This window comes from Filobasidium floriforme, assembly GCF_021052385.1.
Source record: "Filobasidium floriforme strain CBS 6241 chromosome Unknown HD553scaffold_21, whole genome shotgun sequence".
Lineage (NCBI taxonomy): Eukaryota > Fungi > Basidiomycota > Tremellomycetes > Filobasidiales > Filobasidiaceae > Filobasidium > Filobasidium floriforme.
Window position 1 is genome coordinate 194,308 of NW_025763642.1, and position 20,388 is coordinate 214,695.

At 53.1% G+C, this 20,388-nt stretch overlaps 7 protein-coding genes across 7 annotated transcripts; 3 read left to right on the forward strand and 4 right to left on the reverse strand.

The window, feature by feature from the left end:
- Nucleotides 1-454: 454 nt before the first annotated feature.
- On the reverse strand, nucleotides 455-1,675 carry HD553DRAFT_352027 (uncharacterized protein). Its single transcript, XM_046183658.1, has 5 exons — nucleotides 1,443-1,675; nucleotides 1,303-1,368; nucleotides 1,017-1,225; nucleotides 832-935; nucleotides 455-757 (listed from the first exon to the last, which is right to left on the reverse strand). Exons 1-5 carry the CDS (start codon nucleotides 1,527-1,529, stop codon nucleotides 723-725), a joined length of 501 nt encoding a protein of 166 aa, XP_046034043.1. The 5' UTR covers nucleotides 1,530-1,675; the 3' UTR covers nucleotides 455-722.
- A 299-nt stretch (nucleotides 1,676-1,974) lies between these two features.
- On the forward strand, nucleotides 1,975-3,945 carry HD553DRAFT_316933 (mitochondrial carrier protein). Its single transcript, XM_046180690.1, has 10 exons — nucleotides 1,975-2,111; nucleotides 2,196-2,207; nucleotides 2,279-2,294; nucleotides 2,364-2,660; nucleotides 2,737-2,758; nucleotides 2,824-3,139; nucleotides 3,215-3,227; nucleotides 3,292-3,393; nucleotides 3,464-3,642; nucleotides 3,720-3,945. Exons 1-10 carry the CDS (start codon nucleotides 2,019-2,021, stop codon nucleotides 3,807-3,809), a joined length of 1,140 nt encoding a protein of 379 aa, XP_046034044.1. The 5' UTR covers nucleotides 1,975-2,018; the 3' UTR covers nucleotides 3,810-3,945.
- A 4,598-nt stretch (nucleotides 3,946-8,543) lies between these two features.
- Nucleotides 8,544-9,934, forward strand: HD553DRAFT_316937 (uncharacterized protein). The gene is made up of 3 exons (XM_046180691.1): nucleotides 8,544-8,994; nucleotides 9,061-9,266; nucleotides 9,330-9,934. The coding sequence occupies exons 1-3, from the start codon at nucleotides 8,669-8,671 to the stop codon at nucleotides 9,863-9,865; spliced, it is 1,068 nt and encodes a 355-aa protein (XP_046034045.1). The 5' UTR covers nucleotides 8,544-8,668; the 3' UTR covers nucleotides 9,866-9,934.
- Nucleotides 9,935-10,011: 77 nt separating this feature from the next.
- Nucleotides 10,012-13,245, reverse strand: HD553DRAFT_344803 (beta-glucosidase; the record flags this gene model as incomplete). Its single annotated transcript, XM_046183032.1, has 11 exons — nucleotides 10,012-10,225; nucleotides 10,288-10,339; nucleotides 10,405-10,492; nucleotides 10,561-10,766; nucleotides 10,821-10,982; nucleotides 11,040-11,146; nucleotides 11,213-11,896; nucleotides 11,980-12,101; nucleotides 12,181-12,209; nucleotides 12,270-12,542; nucleotides 12,633-13,245. The coding sequence occupies 11 exons, from the start codon at nucleotides 13,243-13,245 to the stop codon at nucleotides 10,012-10,014; spliced, it is 2,550 nt and encodes an 849-aa protein (XP_046034046.1).
- Nucleotides 13,246-14,056: 811 nt separating this feature from the next.
- On the reverse strand, nucleotides 14,057-16,273 carry HD553DRAFT_352031 (uncharacterized protein). The gene is made up of 2 exons (XM_046183659.1): nucleotides 16,007-16,273; nucleotides 14,057-15,910 (listed from the first exon to the last, which is right to left on the reverse strand). Exons 1-2 carry the CDS (start codon nucleotides 16,215-16,217, stop codon nucleotides 14,184-14,186), a joined length of 1,938 nt encoding a protein of 645 aa, XP_046034047.1. The 5' UTR covers nucleotides 16,218-16,273; the 3' UTR covers nucleotides 14,057-14,183.
- Nucleotides 16,274-16,754: 481 nt separating this feature from the next.
- HD553DRAFT_316943 (ribosomal protein S16-domain-containing protein) lies at nucleotides 16,755-17,871 on the forward strand. The gene is made up of 3 exons (XM_046180692.1): nucleotides 16,755-16,990; nucleotides 17,061-17,399; nucleotides 17,548-17,871. Exons 1-3 carry the CDS (start codon nucleotides 16,931-16,933, stop codon nucleotides 17,626-17,628), a joined length of 480 nt encoding a protein of 159 aa, XP_046034048.1. The 5' UTR covers nucleotides 16,755-16,930; the 3' UTR covers nucleotides 17,629-17,871.
- Nucleotides 17,872-20,319, reverse strand: HD553DRAFT_316953 (septin). Its single transcript, XM_046180693.1, has 11 exons — nucleotides 20,023-20,319; nucleotides 19,761-19,892; nucleotides 19,588-19,669; nucleotides 19,359-19,496; nucleotides 19,158-19,275; nucleotides 18,988-19,089; nucleotides 18,719-18,909; nucleotides 18,594-18,644; nucleotides 18,377-18,516; nucleotides 18,267-18,308; nucleotides 17,872-18,191 (listed from the first exon to the last, which is right to left on the reverse strand). Exons 1-11 carry the CDS (start codon nucleotides 20,132-20,134, stop codon nucleotides 18,157-18,159), a joined length of 1,143 nt encoding a protein of 380 aa, XP_046034049.1. The 5' UTR covers nucleotides 20,135-20,319; the 3' UTR covers nucleotides 17,872-18,156.
- Nucleotides 20,320-20,388: the final 69 nt, after the last annotated feature.

Sequence of the window (20,388 nt, forward strand, 5' to 3'; positions counted from 1 at the left end):
ACCGGAATCCCCCCCAGTCTGCCAGTGTGGACTATCATTCACTCATCCCGGCGAAGAGATATCTTGTCTTCCTCTCTATATATATCAGGGAATTCATCTCCTCTTTTTTTTCGCTTGAAAACACCTGATCCCATACCGGAGACCCTGCTCGCACCCCAAATTCCCAGATTCCGTCCGATCCGTTCTGTGCGGACCATCTGAACCCCCAATATGAAGGTCATCATTGGAGACCCGGATCGCAGTCGACTAGACCCATAGTCTTTTGTTCGGTGGCTGGTGGGTTTAGAACAAAGAACGCAAAGGTGCTGGTATACCGGGGAGGTGGATCTGTTCTCGCGCCTCGCGTCTGGGCGCTCGAATCGGCCAAGCGACGATCCGGCAGCATCCAGATGCTAGATGACACCAGAAAAAGGGCTTCCAAGAAAAACGGTACAGTGGCCAGTGGCTCAGGTGGGAGTCAAGTTAATGCTTGATGGACCTGTCAAGGTCTTGAATCATATGATGAACTGAAGGTCCGCTCGACCGGGACAGTCGTATTAAATGGTATGCGATAGATGAGACCTAACGACAATTTCTGTTCATGAGTTGGGAGATACCCGGAGAGCGCTCTGTCTGGCTACCTCTTCCGCAACGGTTCTCTTTCGTTTGTTACTTCGAATTGTGACTTTGCGATGCTACGGAAACTAGGGGGATTGAGGGATGTAAAGGGCAGGGCGACATATCTATCGGTGTTGACCCGAGCCGGCACCGGTTCCAGCTAATGGAATGTAATGGAAAGAAGGTATGAGCGACTCATCCAGTTTCGTTAGAGGACACGAGCGGTGAGCTTACCCTGAGTGGGGTTGCCTCGCGAGGGGTTCATGGCCGAACCGCCGGTACCAATGTGCTTGATCTGCTGGAGCCTTCCACGAGCCAAGATGATGTTGACAATATCCCTACCGAAGACGAGAATCGTCGAATGCGTAAGCAAAAGAATCCCTTCCATCGCATTCGCGTCCCAGGCGTTCGCAACTCACTCCTCCTGGTGCTTCTTGGCCTTCCTGCCCTTGGCACCACTGACCTCCTTCTGGTTCTCGTCAATCTGCTCTCCACCCTCGGGTCGCTTGGTCTCGTCGTGAGCCCAAGCAACCTCGGTACCGTCGGCGTTGTAAAGCTCGAAATCAGAGGCCAACTCGCCGGAAGAGGGCTTGTTCCAAGTTCCGGTGGAACCGCTCTCGTTTACGAACTGGAGCGTGTCGGAAGAAAGGGTTTGGATCAGAAAGGGATGAAGCAGTTGAGATATGAAAGGGGAATCGAGCTTACAGGCTGGAAAGAGTCGATGAAGAGGGTGACGGCGATCGACTTCTCACCCTTGTACCACTTGTTGTACTGCAGGAACGAAGGATGACCTGGTTGAGCACGAGAATGATACGATCGTCATATCACGACGGGTTATTACTCACGAGGTCAACGTCGGCGATGAAGACGCAGTATTCCTTGGTGCTGCCAGAGACGGGCTTGAGGACGACGGCGTTGGATTCTTTACCCATTGTGAAATAGTTTGTTTGATTTGTTTGGTTAGAGTGTGGGCGGTTGTGGTGTGTGTGTTTGTTGTGAGAACGTGAGTGAGGTCGGACGACAAGGTTTCAAAGGTGATCGTTGTGTTCGTGATCCTATATAGTGATGGGTCAGGGGCTCAGGGGGGTGACGTGCCAGCGATTGGGTATGGGTATGGCCTAGCACTCTCTCTGCGCTCTACGTCATCACGTCACGCGTGCGCTTGTCCCAAGCGTATGACACGCGGTCAGGCGTGAACAGGAGGGACAAGGTTCATGACGTGTACATTACGTACAGACTCGGTTCCGCAGTGCGCTTTTGCTTGTCACCTCTTCTCGGCGATCAGCGATCGATCGCACTCTCGCTCACCTCCGAAATCAGACGCAAGTTTCGGATGAGATGCGATGACTTCGGGTTGACAGGACCCTTGAACCTTGACTCGGCCAGATCACATCTCGACCCTTGGCTTTGCCATAGCGAACATGTCGACGAGCGTCGCGGCACCGGCGGAAAAGGCCATCTTGGCACCAAGCTCGAACGTGCAATATGCAGGTTTCGCGGCCGGCATCGCATCGGTGAGCGATGATGTGCACGGGCCAGATCGACTTGCCAAGGAGGCTAACCCGCTGACTTGTCCTAATCGCTGTCCCTTACAAAAGGGCTGGACTAAAGTCAGTTGCCCAGCATCTTGGATTGGATCCTTAAGATACTGACAGTTTGTAATTCACGCACATCGCTACAGCTGATCGTCGGGCATCGTGAGCATCCGAGATTTTCGGCTCGACCGGAACACCAACCTGACCTAATCTTGAATCTCGTCTGATTAGCATTCGATACGATAAAAACTCGTGTACAATGCGCCCCTCCTCAAGCCTACCGGGGCGCTCTCGACTGTTTCATCCAGACCGTAACGAAAGAAGGACCACGGAAGCTCTACGCAGGGGCACTCGCGCCCGCTCTGGGGTGGTCGATCACGGATTCGATCCTGATGGGGAGCTTGCATAACTATCGGAGATGGTTGAAGAATGCCGGGTTTGGAGAGAGTGATCCGAAGAAGATGAAGGGGGTTTTGGAAGTGGGGGACGATGGAAAGCGGTTGAGTTTGATGGGGCATGCGATAGCGGGTGAGTTCCGCGATTTGAACGCTCGTGCTTCAAGTCTTGTTTCAAATGTTGATCAACTGGATGGTATATCTCGCAGGGATGTTTGCCGGATTTTCGAAGTGAGCAATACGTTATTATACCCTAGACCTTGTCGACCATGCTGATCACGACCCGTAGGACATAGTGCCGCCTTCGCTCACCCTATTGAGACGATCAAATCTAAACTACAACTCCAGTTCAGCCTGGACGCCCTGAAGAAACCCTCGACCGCATCAATATCGACACCAGCCCCAGTATTGACACCGAATTCGACGTCGACTGGTCAAGTTCGTAGTTATACTATAAGCAGTGCAAGTGGGCTGCATCGGGTACCGAAAGAGCTGTTTCGAGAACGGTATACGGGACCGATCAACGTCGTCCAGCAGACCGTCAAGGTCCAGGGGCTGAAAGGAATGTGGAAAGGATTCGGAGCGACGCTATGGTTCAGAAGCAGTTTCGCTGTGAGGATCCCGAAGGTTAGAGGTCTATCTGTTATAAAATCGAAGCTGATTTCGTCTGGTTTCTCGGTTTCATAGTGGATGTTCGGAGGTAAGGGACTGTTTGGAACACAAGATTGAGGCGACAGAGCGCTGAAGGAAACTTGGAAGATTAGGATTCGAGTTCTTCAACCGGCAGTTCGCGAAGCTAGAGAACACACCTTATGCCATGTCGCAGGGGACTAGCAACTTTATTGCCGGTGGGATGGCCAGTAACGGTAAGCCGTCGACACTTGTCGCATTACCAGACAGAAGTGTGACCAGCGCTCGCTCCTGCGTCTTCGATAGCCTACTGGGCCGCAGCGCTACCCGCCGACAACGTCAAGAACAGAATCATGTCCGACGGCCTCTCTCAGCCAAAGTACAAGGGAATCTGGCACGTCGTACAGACCATCTTGCATGAAAAGGATTGTTCATCGAGGTCAAGGATGGGGAACTTGTTGGTAGGCGGGACCAACTTTTACCGGGTGAGCCTTGTCGTAAATGCCCATGTTTTTTTCCCTTCAAAATGGTCGTTGATCTTGTTGCTGTTGCCGATTACTAGGGCGTATTTCCCGTGGCCTTGAGGGCTTTCCCGACGAACGCTGCTGCATTGACCGTATGGGAAGCTGTGATGAGGTCTTTTAACAAATGAGTTGGGACAAGGTGGTCATGAGTCACGTGATGCGTTCTCGGGGGCTGCCGCTTCGATTCCGCGAGGTGTAAACAAACAAAAGTAGATCATAAACAAACGTACAAACGATGAATCTAACTACTACAAGCTATAAGCTACCAATTACCAATCTCTTGTACATGCTGATGGCTGATCAACAAGATAGCACATAGACGCTTCTTGCACATTTCGCCGTCGAACTAGCCCGCGCTGCACTAGCTACGGTCTGCAACAGCTGGAGATCCGTGAATCACGATGGCGTTCTTCGGATCGGCCGATTCCGACTCATTGGTCAAGCAATTGAGAAGTCAACTCGCTCAGAAAGACTTTGAGATCCAGACCCTGATCAACGAGCAGACGAAGAAAGATGAGCTCTGGAGCGAAACAAAACGAGCTAAAGATGACGCCTTGTACAAGGCAAGCTCTCGCTCCCGCACCATTTCCTCAATCGTAATACTGATCGTCTCGTTCTGGTGTACTTTTTCACAGGCTCAGACTGAGCAGGAAAGAGCAATGAAGGCCGAAAGAACCCTTGCCAAATCCACAGCTGTATGCTTGATAGTCCCTCCTTCTCGATATTCTTGTCACCACGCTAACCAATGCTTCACAGGACCTGCAAAACGCCAACATGCGGTTAGCGAACCTGGAGTCGACCCTGAACGATGCAAATGTTCGGCACAAGAAGGACCAAAAGGATATCGATCGTTTACAATACGGCAAGTTCGGAACGTGTGATGTATGCTTGAGCCCCGATCTCACCGGGCACGATATACAGAACTCGACACTCGAGCGGATTCCGCTGCGGCCACCAATCGCGTACAGAACACGGTCAACGGCCTGCAAGACGAGATCAAGAGCCTGAAGAACCAGCTTCAGAGAACCCAATCGGAGAAGGAAACACTCGAAAATCAGGCCAGGCTCAGCGGCGGGAGTGGAATCTTTGGAGCGGGTGGTTTCGGCAGCGGCCACGGCGGGAATGGGAAAGAAAAGGCGACGATACTTGCTCTCGAAAACGAAATGCAGGCTTTGAGGAGGGAGAACTTGAGGTTGATGGAACAGGACCGAAATGTGAGTTGGCAGTTGAGCTCATGTCTGAATAATTGAGTTGACAGGATCTGTGAGTATACAGAACGCTTCAAGCTCTACGCCTGTTCGACCTCGCACCCAAACCTCGTTTCATCCTTCCCCCACACCTCGATCCAAACGTGCTCTTTCGTTCAGTGGAGGCGCATCCCACCCGAAAATTCAAGCTCTGGAAGCCGAAATCGAGCACCTCAGGTCGCAGGCCATGCCGGGTCTCGATATGAAAGAGGTCGAGAAGCTCCGGACTGACGTGGAAACAGCCAAAAGGCACGCCCTGAAGATGGAAAACGAAAAGATGGCCGCCGAACGATCTATTCAACGCGAGATGGAGGATATCAAGAGCAGACTCTCGGATGCCAACGACGAATTGCAGTACCTACGTGCGCTTGACGGACAATCTGTCCAGCAAGAGCTGCAAAATGCGAAGAAGGACGCACAGAAAGAGCGATTGGCTCTCGAGCAGGAGCTGGAGAGCCGATCCAACGATCTTGAGAAGCGCAAGATGGACGTGTTACGGCTCGAGGCCCGGCTGTCAGAAGTGCAAGACGAGGTCGGTCAACTCCGGTCAGAGGCATCAGTAGCTGTACAGCCCGACGAGGATGAAGTACGCGGCCTGCGTGAAACTATCGCCAATCTCAAGCAAGAGTTGGAGAAACGCACGACGGCATACCATGAGGCGAAGAAGCAAATCCAATGTCTCGAGGACAAGCTCAAGGCCGCCTCGAAGCCTGTCAGCGATAATACGCCCACTAACGCACAAGCTGCAAAACTACAGAGAGCACACCAGAGAGAGATCGAGGATCTTCAGCAAGCTAAGGATACACTCAGGCGTCATCTGGCTGACAGCGAAGAATTGGTAGCCGAAAGGGACGCCGAGATCTTCGAGCTGAAGCGGCACATGCCGCTGCCATCCAGCAGCGCAGACGCTTCTTTCAACGACTTGTCCGCAGTGGATACGGAAGAGCTCAAACAACAGCTTACAGCAAAAGCTGAGCAGCTCGAGGAGGCGCACCAAGCAAAGGCTTTGCTAGAAGATCGACTGCAGCGCGTTGAAACGGAATTGAAGCAAGCTCTTGCAACCGCGTCTAGCAAGGACGTTGAACTTGATAATCTTCGAGAACAGCTGGAATCTACGTTGTCCGAAACCGAGCAAAAACGACATGTGCGTTGAGACCAGATTCTTTGGAAGTTTAGCGCTGACCGGTTGCGTCTTTCGTCAGGCCCTGACCGAACAACTCGAAGCCGAGGAGCAAAAATGCGGGGTCTACGAAAAGCAACTTGAAAAGCAAGAAATATTGCTAAGGAACTTGACCGACAAGCTGGCCGGCCTACAGGAGGAACAGCAACTTACCTCAGCGAATATAGACAAGGCGGCTAACAATCAGCAGCAGATCGATACACTTAGAGGTCGAATAGTCGAGTTGGAAGAGCAGGCCAAGAGCATGGACGCCCTACAAGACAAGATCACGCAGAGCGAAAGATGTCTCGACGAGCTTCGCGTCGAGAAAGCGGCGCTTGAAGGCGAGCTCGCAGGTGCCAGACGAGCGCTTTCAGATATCCGGGCTGAACTGGAAGAGACATCCGCATCCGCAAGGCGACTTCAAGCGGAGCAGCAAACTCTCATTGCGGGTCATCGGCGGGAGGTGGAATCAAGATCGGCTGCTCAGAAGGCTCACATGGCGTGAGTCTGATCGTCGAATTTCCTTGCAATTTTCTGGCGTTGCTGACAGGACCCTTCTAACAGTGAACTGCAAAGCCAGCTGGATGTTATGCGAGACCAAGTAGAGGAATCTGACGCCGAGTTGTTCCAGCTACAAGAGGAACTGGCCAAGGCGACTTCTTCGCAAGTGGAGACGGGAGCTCACAAAGAAGCGTCATCTCAATCCGACCGTCTACAGGTAGAACTCGACCATGCCATCCAGCAGACAGTAAAGCTCGATGCGCAGGTGCGCTCTCTGAGGAGCACTTTGGAGTCGCTCAACGACGATCTCGAAGAGAACCAGCGGCTACTGCAATTTGCCGATGTGGAGCATGGCATCCTCTCGCAAGCCGTCTCTGCAGCGAACACGGCCGAGCAGATCTCGACCGCTCAGATGAACCGCTTGAGAAAGGAGCTGGAAGAGGCAGAAAGCGCGTTGAGCGAGGAGCGGGAGGCCACGTCGACCGAACGTCAGGAGAGCCAGGAGATGATCACGCGCTTGAAGGACGATTTTGCAGCTCTTCAATTGGAGCACGAGGACCTCGTTGATAGCAAGACACAACTCGAGACGGCTTTGGAGACCGCAACATCGGAGATTCAGCGAAAGGAGAACGATCTGCAATTGGCCCGACACCAACTCAACAGCATAACCGCCAATTCCACCGACGGAGCTGTGATCGAACTTCGCAGACATGTGCAAGAGCTAGAGGCAAGAGTCGCTCGACGCAATCAGCTTGTTGCCGTCGAGCAAGCCAAAACGAAGAAGGTCGAGATGAACCTGGAGATGGCCACGCAGGACATCGAGGAACTCGAAGCAGAGATAAATAGGCTGCGTGAGGAGGTGTCTGCCAAGGAGGCTGTGACCAACGAGAAGGACGCAGAGACCGCCGAGTCGCGCGAGGAGTCCCTCAAACAGCTTGACAAGCTTGAGCAAGAGCTGGTTCAAAGTAGGAGGGTGGAGGAGACCCTCCGCTTGGAGGTGCAGGCACGCAGCGATGATCTTGCCAAGGTAGTTGAGCAGCTTGCCCGCTCAGATAATGACAGGCAGACAGAGGGATTACGAGCGACCGAGCTTCGAGAAGGTTTGGAACGCGATTATCTTGCCAAGGTGGACTCGGTGACCCGCGAAATGCAGCATCAGTGCGAACGATTTGAGATGGAGCTACAGTCGACTTGGTCGGACCTGCAAGATGCGACCGGGACCATCAACTCGATGACTGTGCAACTAATATTATGGTCACGGGAAATCCACTCGCTCGAGTCCTCTCGTGACGGAGCTCTACGAGGCGCAGAGGTTGAGGCCAGCCGTAACGTTGATCTAAGGTCCAGACTAGAAACTGCTCTGGCACAAGTCGAGGCAGTGTCTAGCCAGCTTAGCGTCAAGGAAGATAATCTTCGACAGGCCCTGCAGCATGCAGAGGTCGAAGCGAGCCGAAACACTGGCCTGAGGTCCCAAATGGAAGAAGCTATGGCGCAAGCCCAGGCTGCATCTGACCAGGTCAGGGTCAAGGAGACTGAGCTGCAGAAAGCTTTGAACGGATTGACACGCGATATGGAAGACAGCCATGCCGAAGCAAGTCAGCAAATAGGCTTGTTGCGGGAGCGAGTCAAAGAGCTCGAGGAACAGTTGCGATCTACTTCCACATCTCTCGAACAGCAAGCCGACACAGCTTCGTCGGCTCAGGAAGAACTCGTCTCTGTCAAGGCCGAACTGACCAGGTTGGAAGATATTAATGCGACCCATACATCGGAGAGGCTACAAGAGACTGAGACGCATACCAGAGAAGTTGCTTCTGTCCGTAAAGACTGCGAACGACTTTCCCACTCGCTTGCGCTAGCAACTAGCGATCTCGAAAAGGTCGATGACTCGTATCAAGCGACCAAGAAAGCTTTGGAATCCCTCAATCGAGAGTTGGACGCCTCGGCTAGGCAAGTCGAAGCGATAACGATCGAGCGCGATAATGCACTGGAATTGTCAGCGACTCTGCAGAAGGAAATTGCTCAACTTTCGACGCGATGTTCCGATGCCAATGCGAAAGAGGAGTCCGCCACGGTCAGAATGGCGGCTCTCGAGAACCAGTTGTCACAGGAAATGGAGCAAATAGATCAACTGAGAGCCGCACAAGCCCAAGCCGAAACTCGACTGCAACAGTTGCTCAAACAGGTCGACATCCAACAGTCAGCCAATGAGCAACTGAACCGAAGTCTTGCGGAACACAGTCGGGATCGCTTCCAAATCGCAGCCGAGAGGGACGAGTTGATCAAGGATCGTCAGTCGAATGACGACCAGCTTGCCGAGGAGCAGTCGGTGGCACAACAGCTGCGCAAAGACCTGGAAAGCGCTACCAATGAAACAACGCGACTGCAGGCGGAGCTTCAAGCCAAGTGAGTCGGTGACAGGTATTTGAAAAGCGATTTTTTGGCTGAATGAACGGCTTCTGCCACGTATAGATCGGAAGAAGCGTCTGTGATAAATGCACGTTATCAGAAAGCCCATGGGCTGGCTTCTGCCCTGACTTCAGATGCAAGCCGGCTGGAGAGCAAACTGCAAGAAGCCTCCAAGAAGCTCGCTGCAACGGAAGTTGCCATCGCCAAATTGACGGATGAGAACGCGTCGCTGGCAAGCGCCTCGCAGACCCAGTTGGATGACGTAAACCGTGAGTTGCAGAGCTCCTCACTGCCCCTTAGCAAGCTACCGCTAAACAAAGTATGCCCGTCAGGTCTCGAACAATCGCTCGAAGGCATGCAGACCGAGTTGGAGGAACAAATGGCTCAAGTCCGCAACGCCAATAAGGCCAAAGCCCAACTACAACGCAAGGTTGACAAGCTGGAACGAAAACTGAAATCAATGTCAGACGTGCCTGCCGCCGCCGAAGTGCCTATTCCTGCCGCAGTGCTCGCCCCTCAACCGATAGTGCACAACCAAGAGGCAATACGAAGTTCGCCTGGTGCGCTTGCAGGCCAGAAACGCGTTCGAGACGACGATCTGGCAGTCAAGAAAGTCTCTGCCGGACCTGAGGCCGTCATTGCTCCCAGCCCATTCGAAATGGCTCGCACGCCTGTGAAACGGATCGAAGCCGGCACAAACAGGCTGGCTTTCACCCCCACGCGGCATAATCTCAACCCAAACCTCGGTGCTATCCCTCGTTCACCATACGCGAGGCTCGCCGCTGGCGACGAAAATTCCTTTCCCGCCATGGCAATGATGCGAGGCAGAATTGGATCGGTACTAAACCAGCACACACCCGGACCGTAATTCCTTGAAAATCCAACACCCAGCATCTTTCCGCGTCTATAATACGAACGTTGTATGCATATCATGACTTCTCGTCTCATCGTTTGCTTGTATCGTTATAGTTACATCGTGTCTCTCGTGTGCTTTTGCCGCATCCTGATGCTCTATTAGTCGGCGTAAATGTCGACATCGGTACCAGGCAACCAAGAAGCGGGAATGACACCCTGTAAGGAATCGTCATCAAAGGCTGATCGCCCGACGTAGACCTTGAAGTCGCCGGCTGGGACGGTCCATCTCGATGCGACGACGTCCCAGACTGCCATGTCGTAGTAAGACAGGTGAAATTGCGCTTTTTGCGCCTCCCACTTGTCAAGAGTGACCCTGTGACATGGCGTGAGTTTCAGCGATTCGTGCCTTCGAGTCAAGATAGAATCGAAACATACCTCGTGAACCCCTTGAGCACTTTGGGTGGCTGGTCGACGCCTTCCGGGAAACCTGTTGTGCTCCAGGATAATAAGTCACAAGTTCATGAAGTGGTCCGCAAGTCCTTCAATTCTCACCGAGGTAAAGCTGAGGCACTTCGCATCCGTAAACTCCCCCGACGTTTTGAATATCAACAGTCACTTCGTATCGAGGCTCGTGTAAACTCTACAAGTAAGGATCAAAGGGACGGTCAGCTGAGCTCTTGACGCTACCATCAAAGCCGAGTGACGTACGCGTGACAAGGAAGATCCGACTTGGTTAGTGGCGTTCGCAGCGGTATACGCTTCGCCCGAGTTCCATCGTCGCTCGTTGTTCTGATCAGACAATTGTCGGGTCTGGAAGTTGGTGTAATTGAAACTGGTGTACGAGAGACCGTAACCGAAACCATATCTGGGGGTCAGATTGTTTTGCTGATAATATCTATAATCAAGGTAGATTCCTGTTGAACATGGATAAGCGTTTATCCACAGCTGTGCAGCGATGCTATACACACCTTCATTGTAGTCCACTTGGGGTTGAGGATCCAGGTCAGTGTTGATGAATTCGATCTGAACGGGCCATTCTTCGAGGCCTTTGGGGATGGTGTATGGCAAGCGTCCGCTGGGGTTGTAATATCCGTACAGGACATCGACGATGCTGTTGCCAGCCTCTTGGCCTATAGAGAGACGGATTGAGTCGTTTGAACTGATAGTGAGACCGACACGTAACTTACCAGGGAAGCCCGCCATAATGACGGCAGTGACATTGGGATGGTCGATCCAGGCTTCCATATCGATTGCACCTGGAGAGTGGATCACGACGACAACGTTGTCCGTGTTGCTGTAAAAGAAGCACGTCCGTTTCAGCAGAGATACTTCGAGACCAGACTTCGCATTCAAGCCTTACTTGGCAACGGCGAGGACAAGCTCGTCACCCCCCTTCCAGGCGGTAATGTTGTTTCGATCACCAACATTCCCATCGACGGTGATATACTCCTCGCCGGCGTCGCTCGCGATGAACACCAGCGCCACGTCCTTGTTGACGGCGGCGGCGGCGGCTCCTTCCAAGTTGTAATCCTCGAGCCACCAAGAGAACTGAGTTCGATCCGCCAAAGCCTGCTTCTGAAGCGCTTCGAGCGGAGTAATCAAGTAGGTGAAATCGGCCGTCCCGCTGCCCCAGCCGATGGTAACCGTTCCATCGAACCCGCCTCGATCGGGAAGACCGTTCGGTCCCTTGGTAGCAGGTCCGGAGTCGGAACCGAAGACGGCCATCGTCCTGGGTTTCCGAAGGGGTAACGTGTTGTTGACGTTCTTGAGCAAGACGCTCGACGCTGCTCCGATCTCCCTGATCAAAGCGCCGTGGTCCTCCCTAACGTCGACGTACTCATTGAGCTCGTCATCATTCCTGTCAAACGCGTCAAAGTTGACGTCTGGGAAAGATTCGGCGTCTTGGCCGAGCAGATACCATCCGCCTAGGATTCGAGTGGCCATGTCATCAAGCCTCTCGATGGGGACAGAACCATTGTTCACGGCCTCGGTCAAGTTGGCGCCAAAGTAACTGTCGTTGGACAAAAAGGTGACATCTCCCGGCCTGGACGTCGCAGCGCCACAAGAAATCTTATACCGTTAGACAACAAGATGCCGGATCGCCTGCGTCGATATGATCCGACTCACATGGTCATGTCAAGCCCATTCAGAGCCGAGTCGACACCGCTATGGGTAGCAGCCCAATCGGACAGGATGTATCCCTGGAAGCCGAGTTCGTGCTTCAACCAGCCGTTTTGGGCCAGAGCATTCTGGAATCCCCAAACGAAAGTCAGGTCAATCAGCCTCCGTGTTGTTACCGCCTATTGGTCTTTCAGTGTGGCGCCCTACCTGGCAAGCATAACTGCTGTTGATGAGGTCTGAGAACGATTTGGTCAGTCACTGCGCTAGTCAGGCCTTACTGTTGCGTAATTGCTTACTATAACTGCACATGAAGCTCGCCACATCCGCCTGCACCGCCTTCAAGAACGGCGGCAAGTAATGCATATGCGTCGTGTAATCGTCCACGTTGCTCGAGCTCGTCGTTCGGTTCCGCTCCTGTTCGTTGAAGATGTAATGTTTCGCACAGGCTTGAACGCCAGACGATTGGAGACCCTTGATGGTAGAGTAGGCGACTTCTCCGGCTAGGTAAGGATCGGCTCCGGCCATCTCCCAGTTTCGACCTGCATTGGGCGTACGTTCGCCGTTCATTCCTGTGTGTCGAATCGAGTGGACCCGAGGCGAAGGAAAGACAAGGCGATGAGCCGCTAGGAGCTATAACAAGTGGAAGACTGACGACTTACCTGGTCCCAAAGCGACGTTGACTCCCTTGCCGACGAACTCTTTCCCCATCGCCTCTCCCCTCGCGTACATAAGATCCCTATCGAATGTACTCGCGATATTGATTCCCGAGGGGAAGACCGAGACCCCATCGGCAAACCTCACCCCGGCCGGACTGTCCTCCAGACACAGTCCCTTCCAGTTCGTCCCGTTGATAGCAGCGATGTTCCCCACGCAAGCCCTACCACCTTCTCCTTTCGCTTGCCATCCTAACCCGGTCGTCAAGGTGACTTTGTCTTCGACAGTGAGATTGTTGGCCCGGATGAACTCGCGCGCTTTGGCAATGGCTTCAGACCATTCCGATCCGGTACCTCTGGTCGAGCTCCAGGGGAATGGCGGGGAGTACGAGTTGTTCACGCCGACAGAGTAGGGACCTAGGTCGGTAGCGTTCGGATTCCATAGCGGGTTCGTGTGGTTGGAGAATAGAGGGACGTAGGGCTCAGTCGAGTTGTCTTGCTCTGGAGACGGGCTCGGGCTTGGGTTGGCTCCGGGAGCATTGGGATCGGACTGATCTTGGGCTCGGGTTCGGCTCGAGAGGGCGAGCCCCACAACGAGCAGACTGGTCAGGCAAACCATCTTGATACTATCGAGAGCTTTGCTTCTTCTGAAAGTGCGTACGTGTGTGATTTGACGACCCGGTGACGAGTCTTTCTCCTGGTTATATACTTTTCGCTGTCGGTGTTCGTGTGCCATCGAGGAGGAAAGTCTTGGAAGTCGGAGGCGCTAGTCGCTAGTCCCGGAGGAATGACAGACGTGGTCGAATCGAGAGGCAACACCGACGAGAGGGATCAGGGATGGGGCTGTGTATCAAACCAAGAACAGAAAGATGTGAGCCAAGTTTCGCATGCACATGACGGTTGCTATAGAGGGACGTGGTGTCTCGAGAAGTCACCCCCCAAGAACCATCCCATCAATCGCTGATGATCACGATCGCTGATGATGATGACGAATCCATGATCAAAGGAGGCCCGTCAACGTTCTAGCGCGGAACTATTTGCACCCGAATAAACGTCCGACAAGGGGGGTGGCGCATCTTGGATGGTGGGGGCGCCGCTCGTACGAACCATTGTGTAGTCCGATCTTGGGTTAGAGAGTAGGTAGGAAGCTGAAGATGTGGTACAACATGCCTCAACGTCATCGTGACAGGTCTGAACTGAAGTTGACAAAATGGACGGAAGCTGATGCTTCCAAATCTGCCCATTCCTGTCAACCCAGATCGTCGCCCTGATTGTGACTGTTATCGTTGTCGCTGTCGATGATCAATACGGATACGCAATATTTTAGCTTGTTGAAAGCGCCAAACCAGGCTTGTCCGCGAGGTCATGCCTTCTTTTCGAGATCATTCTTCTCCGCCAACTCTGTCCGTGGTGGTATCGTTTAGCTGCAGTTGACGGGAAATAAGAATGCTTTTTGACCGTTCGTACTTGCTCGTGTATACGAGTACATGCGAATAAGAGGATACATGGCTCGATCTCGGTTCTGCGTTAGTACTTTGCTACAACCTCTTCGTAATATCATGTCGGCCTCCGATAGATCCTCCTCCTCTCCCTCAGATCATCCTCGTCTTCCTCATCTTCCGCCGAACACCAGAACCGCACAAATTCCTTCCAACCCCTGATCAGCTTCCAGCTCCACCAGCTCGGGTTCTTTATCCTGTCCCAATAAGAACCCCAGATGACCTCTTGTTCGGTCTTGTAATGAACCTCATTCGGGTCCATGGATGCATTGGGAGGAAGGTACCGTCCGCTATAAGTCCGGATCAAGATTCCTCCACTAGGCGTCCGACGAGGAAGTCCCAAGCCGGACGAGGAGGTCTCGAAATTAGGCGACTCCATCGGAGGTGTCTGTATCCCTCCACGCCCACCTCCACCAGTAGAGAACGACCGAAAGAGCCCGTTCGACACCGAGGAGGACTTGGCCGCATGTTCCCTCGCCCAGCTCTCTGCGCGTTTTCGAGCCGCGTCCGCAGAAAGTTTCTCTATCTCGGGATCTCGTGGGGTCAAGGTCGAATTTCTTCGCTGGTTAAAGGACAAAGAAGACGATCGTGATGGAGGGTTCGAGCTGTTCAAGCCTGGGGTGCCTACACCTCCTCCTGGAGCTGCTCCCGCACCAGGGAAAGAGAAGTAATCCGTGCTACCCGACGCCCCACCTAAGCGATCGTCAATACCAGGGGTATTGCCCTCATTCACCCCGGACAATGCCGCCGATAGCGAGTTTCCCGAAAACAACCAAGAGTGTTGCGGTGGCGATGCACATAGCGAGATGCTCGCTGACGACGTGAGCGAAGTGGATTCTAATCCTGTCAAGCTCGGGCTTCTATGAGATGTCGGGCGAAAAGGACGAGGGTCGTCCAAGGTGGTCATGGCCCCCAACCGGCTATGTCCCGAAGCGGACCGGTTACCTCTGGTTGCAAAGACGTCGTCCGACTCCTCAACAGCCCCGTCAGAAGTTCCCCCGACGCTGGTCGTTGAACCAATCCGAGAAGGGACCCGACTTCCTCCCGCTACACCACTCGCACCGCGGAGACCCGACTTGACACGCACACGAGGGGAGAACCTGACTTTGCTATCGCTCGACAAGAGACGAGGTTTCGGGTACAGCGAGGTTGAACCGGAAGGGCGATGTTGTGGACCGGCAGGTAGCGTACGACTGGGTGATGGGGATGTAGATGAAGGCGAAGGCGATTCGTGAATGGGAGACGAGACCAATTGAGGTGGCGATTCTTCTTCGTTGTCTCCGTTCCCGCCGTCTTCATCCCCTAATTCAACGTGACCATGCCCGGCCTGCTCCTCCTCCCCGTCCTGATCTGACCGCTCCCCGTCATCCGTCCCAGAACTGTTCTCGCCGACCTCCAGTTCCGGCGAGAAGGTCCTCGGTACCGTTTCTGACCTTTCGGCCATGTTCCATAACAGCGGCAACCCAGGGTTATCCGCCGGATTAGGTTCTTCAGCGGTCGCAGCGACGTCCCCTAGTTGGGCTGATTCGTCTTCGCTATCCTCTCCATCGTGAAGGTTCATATTCTCCTGCTCGAGAGGATTCTGAAGAAGCTCGTCCTGTTCGTATCCATCGTCTTCGTCATCATCGGAGATGCTGGGCGCGATCGAGACGTCGTCCTCGTCCGTCCGGCGTCGACCAGCAGCGGCCACAGGACGAAGGCTCTTGTGGCTAGATCTGCGGTCCTCTTCGTCAGTCGTGATCGTCGACGGTGCCCAAGCTTTCTTAGCGCGATCGAGCTTGGAGTCTGTACGACGTCGGATTTGCGAAAGACGGCCATGTCCCAATCAGCGTCCACGAGCTCGGAATCATTCATCTAAGAAGATATTCTTGCAAGACGTACGTAGGTCGTCAAGATAGACTTCTTCCTCGCTCTTGAGGTCTTTGCCCCAAATAATCGGCTTGTCCAACCTCGACCCGCCCCCACCGGCGTCCTCCGGCCTCTTCAATTCGGGCCAGTTCAGGTCATCATCGTCTCGATCGTCTCCCTCGATGTTCGCGCTCGGCAGATGGCGATCCCGACCCGATGACCTCGGAGAGCTCCCAGGGGTCATCGCTACATCCGTAGCCGATACAGAAGAGATGATAGGAAGGGTTGGCTGGACAGACGTTGTATGGCTGAAGAGAGGTCCGATAATGTTGTTACCCAAGAACTGATCGGGACGCGGTCGAGATCTTACGGACGCGGTCGAAGATCCGGAAGCAAATTTCAGGGCACCAGAGGGAGGGGGACTTCGTATCCGCGCGTCGGAAGCAAATATTACGTGATTTTGCGTATTTCAACCTGTATCTGATGCAGTCAAACTTGTTAGTAACAACCTCTTCAAAATCCGTTTTGTTTGGAGGTTCCGGTACACTAGTCGGTTAGTGTAATATCCTCCCAAATTCAGGTGTTTTGAAGCCAGTTTAAAGGTCAAATTTTGACTTGGAAATTCGCATCAAATATGCTGCAGAAGCCGCGCGCAGATCCGGAAGCAAATCTGCTTCCTTGTGCTCCTGCGCCTGCTCTCCCACCGCGCCCGTAAGATCTCGACCGCGTCCCGATCAGTTCTTTTGTTACCCTGCCAGAGAGGTAGAGGGTTAACGTTCGGAGCGCTTTCTTTCACGTGACAAACCTTCGCGGACGACCTCAGCGAGATCAGCTGCCCAGAACAAGGTTGGACGACCTCTCGATCCCTAAACAACACATGTCAATCTTGACGGCTACTCCAACCCATCAACCGTGAATTAGACATAGAAACAGAAACAGAATTGGGAAAGCTTCAAAATGACGGTCCGAATAAGACTCGCTCGACACGGTCAAAAGAACACGCCGTTCTACCACATCGTGAGCACTTGCAAAGGACGACCATGTCGCGAAATGATTGATTTGTTGATCTATACTCGCTCTTGTTCAGGTCGCCATCAACGGTCGAAGACGGCGGGATGCTCTCCCTATCGAGAAACTAGGGGAATACGACCCCATCCCTCGGATTCCAAGCACCTCGATCACCACATCAACTCCATCCGCCTCGTCGTCATCTTCGTCCTCGACCTCTTCCTCCCGCTTAGAGCCCCGCTCGGCCCCCAGCTTCAATCCCTCCTTAGAATCAATGACGATGAAAGCGCTCTTTGCCAACGGCCCAGTACCGGGAGTTCAGCCGGAGAAAAAGATCGTTTGGAACACGGAGCGAATCAAGTGGTGGTTAGCGAACGGAGCGCAACCTTCAGAGACTGTTGTGAAATTGTTGGAAAAGGTGGGTCGTCCGACAGTCTCTTCCCACCGATACCTCATCCCCCTCCAAACCACGGTCAACCGCAATCATCGCGGTTGTGGCTCAGATGTCCGAAAGTCTACAATTACTAAACTCGAACCCCGGCTCTTCTTCCTTGCGATGAGAACAGGGAGGAGTCCTGACTGGCAACCATAAATGGAAGATCCCCTACAAACGACCCAGTACCAAGCCGGCGGAAAAGACCGCCTAAGCCAGAGCATAGATCAACCGCTGGAGAAGCTGCTTGTACCAATACCATACTTCCATCTTTACCCCTTTGTAGACTATCTACGCACCTGGATACGATCGACCCATACGTGCATACATCGATCTCCCCAAGCGATTCACAAATTGGGTTTGGTGATCATCGACGATCGGCTTGCTCAGATCAAGCTTGAAATCACTCCCAACGATGAGCGATCAAATATGAAAACGTTACATGTCGCGCGATCTCTTCACAATTTCAGTCTTGTGATCCGGACCAAGGCACAGCAAAAAGCGATCGTTATAGTCATCATGGAGAAGAGAGCTCGAGGATACCGCAATGGACACGTCCAGCTGTAAGACGTGAGCTAACGGAACGTCCTGCTACATGGGCGGGATGGTATAGAGAGACAAGAAAACCCGAGTTTGAGACCGAGAAAGAAGAAGTCGAGGCGTAGGAGAATCCGCCATGGTCGTAACGTGAAGACGTGAAAAAAGTCCCAGAAGAGAAAGGACTTGCAGATATCGAGCCAGTTTACTGATCGTAGGTCCCTCCGGTGTGTTGAGCGGCTGAAGGGGAGATGAAGAATAGTCAGGTTTCGATCAAAGCTGTTGACCGGTGACGGCCGAGCTCGCCATACTCACCGAGCCTGGCTTCGAGAGCCTTCAGACTGTCCTCCTTGGCCACTATCGATGACAACCATAACGTCTCAGTTTCCACACACGACATTCATGGTGCATCCGCAAGAACTCACTCAGTTCCTGCTTGCGCTGCAAAATCTCCCTCTGCACCCTGAGTTCGATTTCTTTGAGCTTTTCTTCTTCCCTCCTCAGTTGGTCCTCTTTCAGCAAGGCCGACTGCTGAGCCATGTCGGCCGGGGCGACGCTCGAGCTCCTGTGTCGAGCGAGGATCGTAACATGAGTCGATGGTCCGGACATGGTCTAGGCTCTGCAACGCCATGCACGACTTACGGTTCGCTCCCGACGGCTCGAGAGAGCTTTTCAGTACGGTAGTTCTCATACCTGATAACGATACCCATATGCACATCAGTTTCTTGGTGATACCGCTGCAACAGCCTAGAGAGCATGCTACTCACAGGAAATCGTGAGTAATCTCCTTGAGATCGGTCAAGTGGGTCATCAACAACGCCTGCCTCAACCTGGCGAAATCGCTGTGGTCCGGGTTCTCAACCTCGACGATACCCCAGGGGTAACGACGGCCGCGGACATTCTCGCCGTTGATCATGAACTTTTCCTCTGATCCGACGATGGCGAACGGAAGTAGGGCCTAGCGGAAACAGGGCAGAGTGACGACGGTCAGCAGGGGTTGAAGAGGTCTGGCAGACTACGTTGAATTTCGACTCACTCGCAACTCGCTGTTGTCAAGTATGGTATCCTCGTCATCCTCTTCGACGTCATAAGGGAAGTTGTAAACAGGAATACTGTAGTACTCGATATCCTCCATGATCTGACAACCACAAGCCCTCTAGATGAGCTAACAGACTTGACCTCTCAGATGCCTTCTCGCCGACTCACCCTCTTTTTGAACTCTCGCAACTCTTTCGGGGTCAACGTGTCGGATTTCCCAATAACCGGGATGACGTTAACCCTGGGTGCGAGCCTCTTCATAAGCTCAATGTCCATCTCCCTCAACCTAATTCACCGAGACAACATTAGCATTTGCATTCGCCTACACGACACCACCGTTGAGCCAAGCTGGGCTGTATAAAGACTCACGCATGTCCGGTAGGAGGGATAAAGTACAACAAGGCGTGCACACGTTGATCCTTGAATCGAGGGTTCCTTCGGATCCGGGATTCTTCGGCGAGGATATGGTCGTATTGCAATTCGAGGTAAGACAGGATTTCTTGAAAGCTGCGGGAATCGACGAGATAAGCAAAGTGATATGATTTAGGTATACTGATACTTTCGATCAGCGATACAACGCAAGGAGAAGGGGGCTTACCAGTATTCGTTGTCAATGTTGTCCCCGAATCCTTTGGTGTCGATCAAGGTCATGGCGATCCTGACTCCATCCTCTTCGAGCTCTGTGAATAGAAGACATATCCTGTTTGAGCTTCACAATGCTTCCAACGATACTTCTCAACAGAAAGGACTGGAAATGGGGATGATACCGACCGACTTGAATGGGCTTGATCTGGATGCCCGTCTCGATATGAGCCTCTTCCGGGGTCTGATCGATGGTGTGCGGCAAGACCTCGGATTCGCAGAGGGTGTTGACGAAAGTCGTACGCCCGGTTCCCGAAGCGCCTGTATCATTGTATAGCCAGGAAATTTCAGGTAGGCAAAGGACGGGTCAGCACGAGGTCGTTGCTGTAGATCGTACTCGGGATGGAATGTCGCGCGAACACTCCGAATGATGAGGCTCTCGCCGACTCACCGACGACCATGAGCGTCAATTGGACACCCTTCTTCGCCTGCTTTCTTCCCCTCCCACGGGAAGCCATGGGCGAGCCTGAAGCTGTACGACCATGTTCGAGGAATCCGCTCATAGTCTCAGATGTGTGATTTTGATGCGTAGCTTTTTGGTTTTTGGGTTGCGGTTGATGAAGCTCGAAATCTAGTCCCGTTGGAGGTTGCACGGTAAGGAGCTTTGGGAGAAAGTATCCTGCGTCTTCCCGAGTCGTTCGTTCAGCGATGCTACTGTATATGCAACCTGTGATAAAGGTGTCACCTGTACTGATCGAATGATGACGATGGTCAGTCCCACAATAACAACAGCGCTGGTTATGGTTATGGATATGAC

Coding starts and splice junctions, on each gene's coding strand:
- HD553DRAFT_352027 (XM_046183658.1), bottom strand. CDS start 1,529: ATGGGTAAAGAATCCAACGCCGTCGTCCTCAAGCCCGTCTCTGGCAGC. Junction 1,369..1,442: donor TCATCGCCGACGTTGACCTC/GTGAGTAATAAC, acceptor TCGTTCCTGCAG/TACAACAAGTGGTACAAGGG. Junction 758..831: donor GCGAGGCAACCCCACTCAGG/GTAAGCTCACCG, acceptor ACATTCCATTAG/CTGGAACCGGTGCCGGCTCG.
- HD553DRAFT_316933 (XM_046180690.1), top strand. CDS start 2,019: ATGTCGACGAGCGTCGCGGCACCGGCGGAAAAGGCCATCTTGGCACCA. Junction 2,661..2,736: donor GATGGGGCATGCGATAGCGG/GTGAGTTCCGCG, acceptor TATATCTCGCAG/GGATGTTTGCCGGATTTTCG. Junction 3,394..3,463: donor CGGTGGGATGGCCAGTAACG/GTAAGCCGTCGA, acceptor CGTCTTCGATAG/CCTACTGGGCCGCAGCGCTA.
- HD553DRAFT_316937 (XM_046180691.1), top strand. CDS start 8,669: ATGGCGGCTCTCGAGAACCAGTTGTCACAGGAAATGGAGCAAATAGAT. Junction 8,995..9,060: donor CAGGCGGAGCTTCAAGCCAA/GTGAGTCGGTGA, acceptor TGCCACGTATAG/ATCGGAAGAAGCGTCTGTGA. Junction 9,267..9,329: donor CCAGTTGGATGACGTAAACC/GTGAGTTGCAGA, acceptor TATGCCCGTCAG/GTCTCGAACAATCGCTCGAA.
- HD553DRAFT_352031 (XM_046183659.1), bottom strand. CDS start 16,217: ATGACCCCTGGGAGCTCTCCGAGGTCATCGGGTCGGGATCGCCATCTG. Junction 15,911..16,006: donor AGTCTATCTTGACGACCTAC/GTACGTCTTGCA, acceptor GACGTCGTACAG/ACTCCAAGCTCGATCGCGCT.
- HD553DRAFT_316943 (XM_046180692.1), top strand. CDS start 16,931: ATGACGGTCCGAATAAGACTCGCTCGACACGGTCAAAAGAACACGCCG. Junction 16,991..17,060: donor ACACGCCGTTCTACCACATC/GTGAGCACTTGC, acceptor GCTCTTGTTCAG/GTCGCCATCAACGGTCGAAG. Junction 17,400..17,547: donor TTGTGAAATTGTTGGAAAAG/GTGGGTCGTCCG, acceptor CGATGAGAACAG/GGAGGAGTCCTGACTGGCAA.
- HD553DRAFT_316953 (XM_046180693.1), bottom strand. CDS start 20,134: ATGAGCGGATTCCTCGAACATGGTCGTACAGCTTCAGGCTCGCCCATG. Junction 19,893..20,022: donor ATTGACGCTCATGGTCGTCG/GTGAGTCGGCGA, acceptor ACAATGATACAG/GCGCTTCGGGAACCGGGCGT. Junction 19,497..19,587: donor AACATTGACAACGAATACTG/GTAAGCCCCCTT, acceptor CGATTCCCGCAG/CTTTCAAGAAATCCTGTCTT.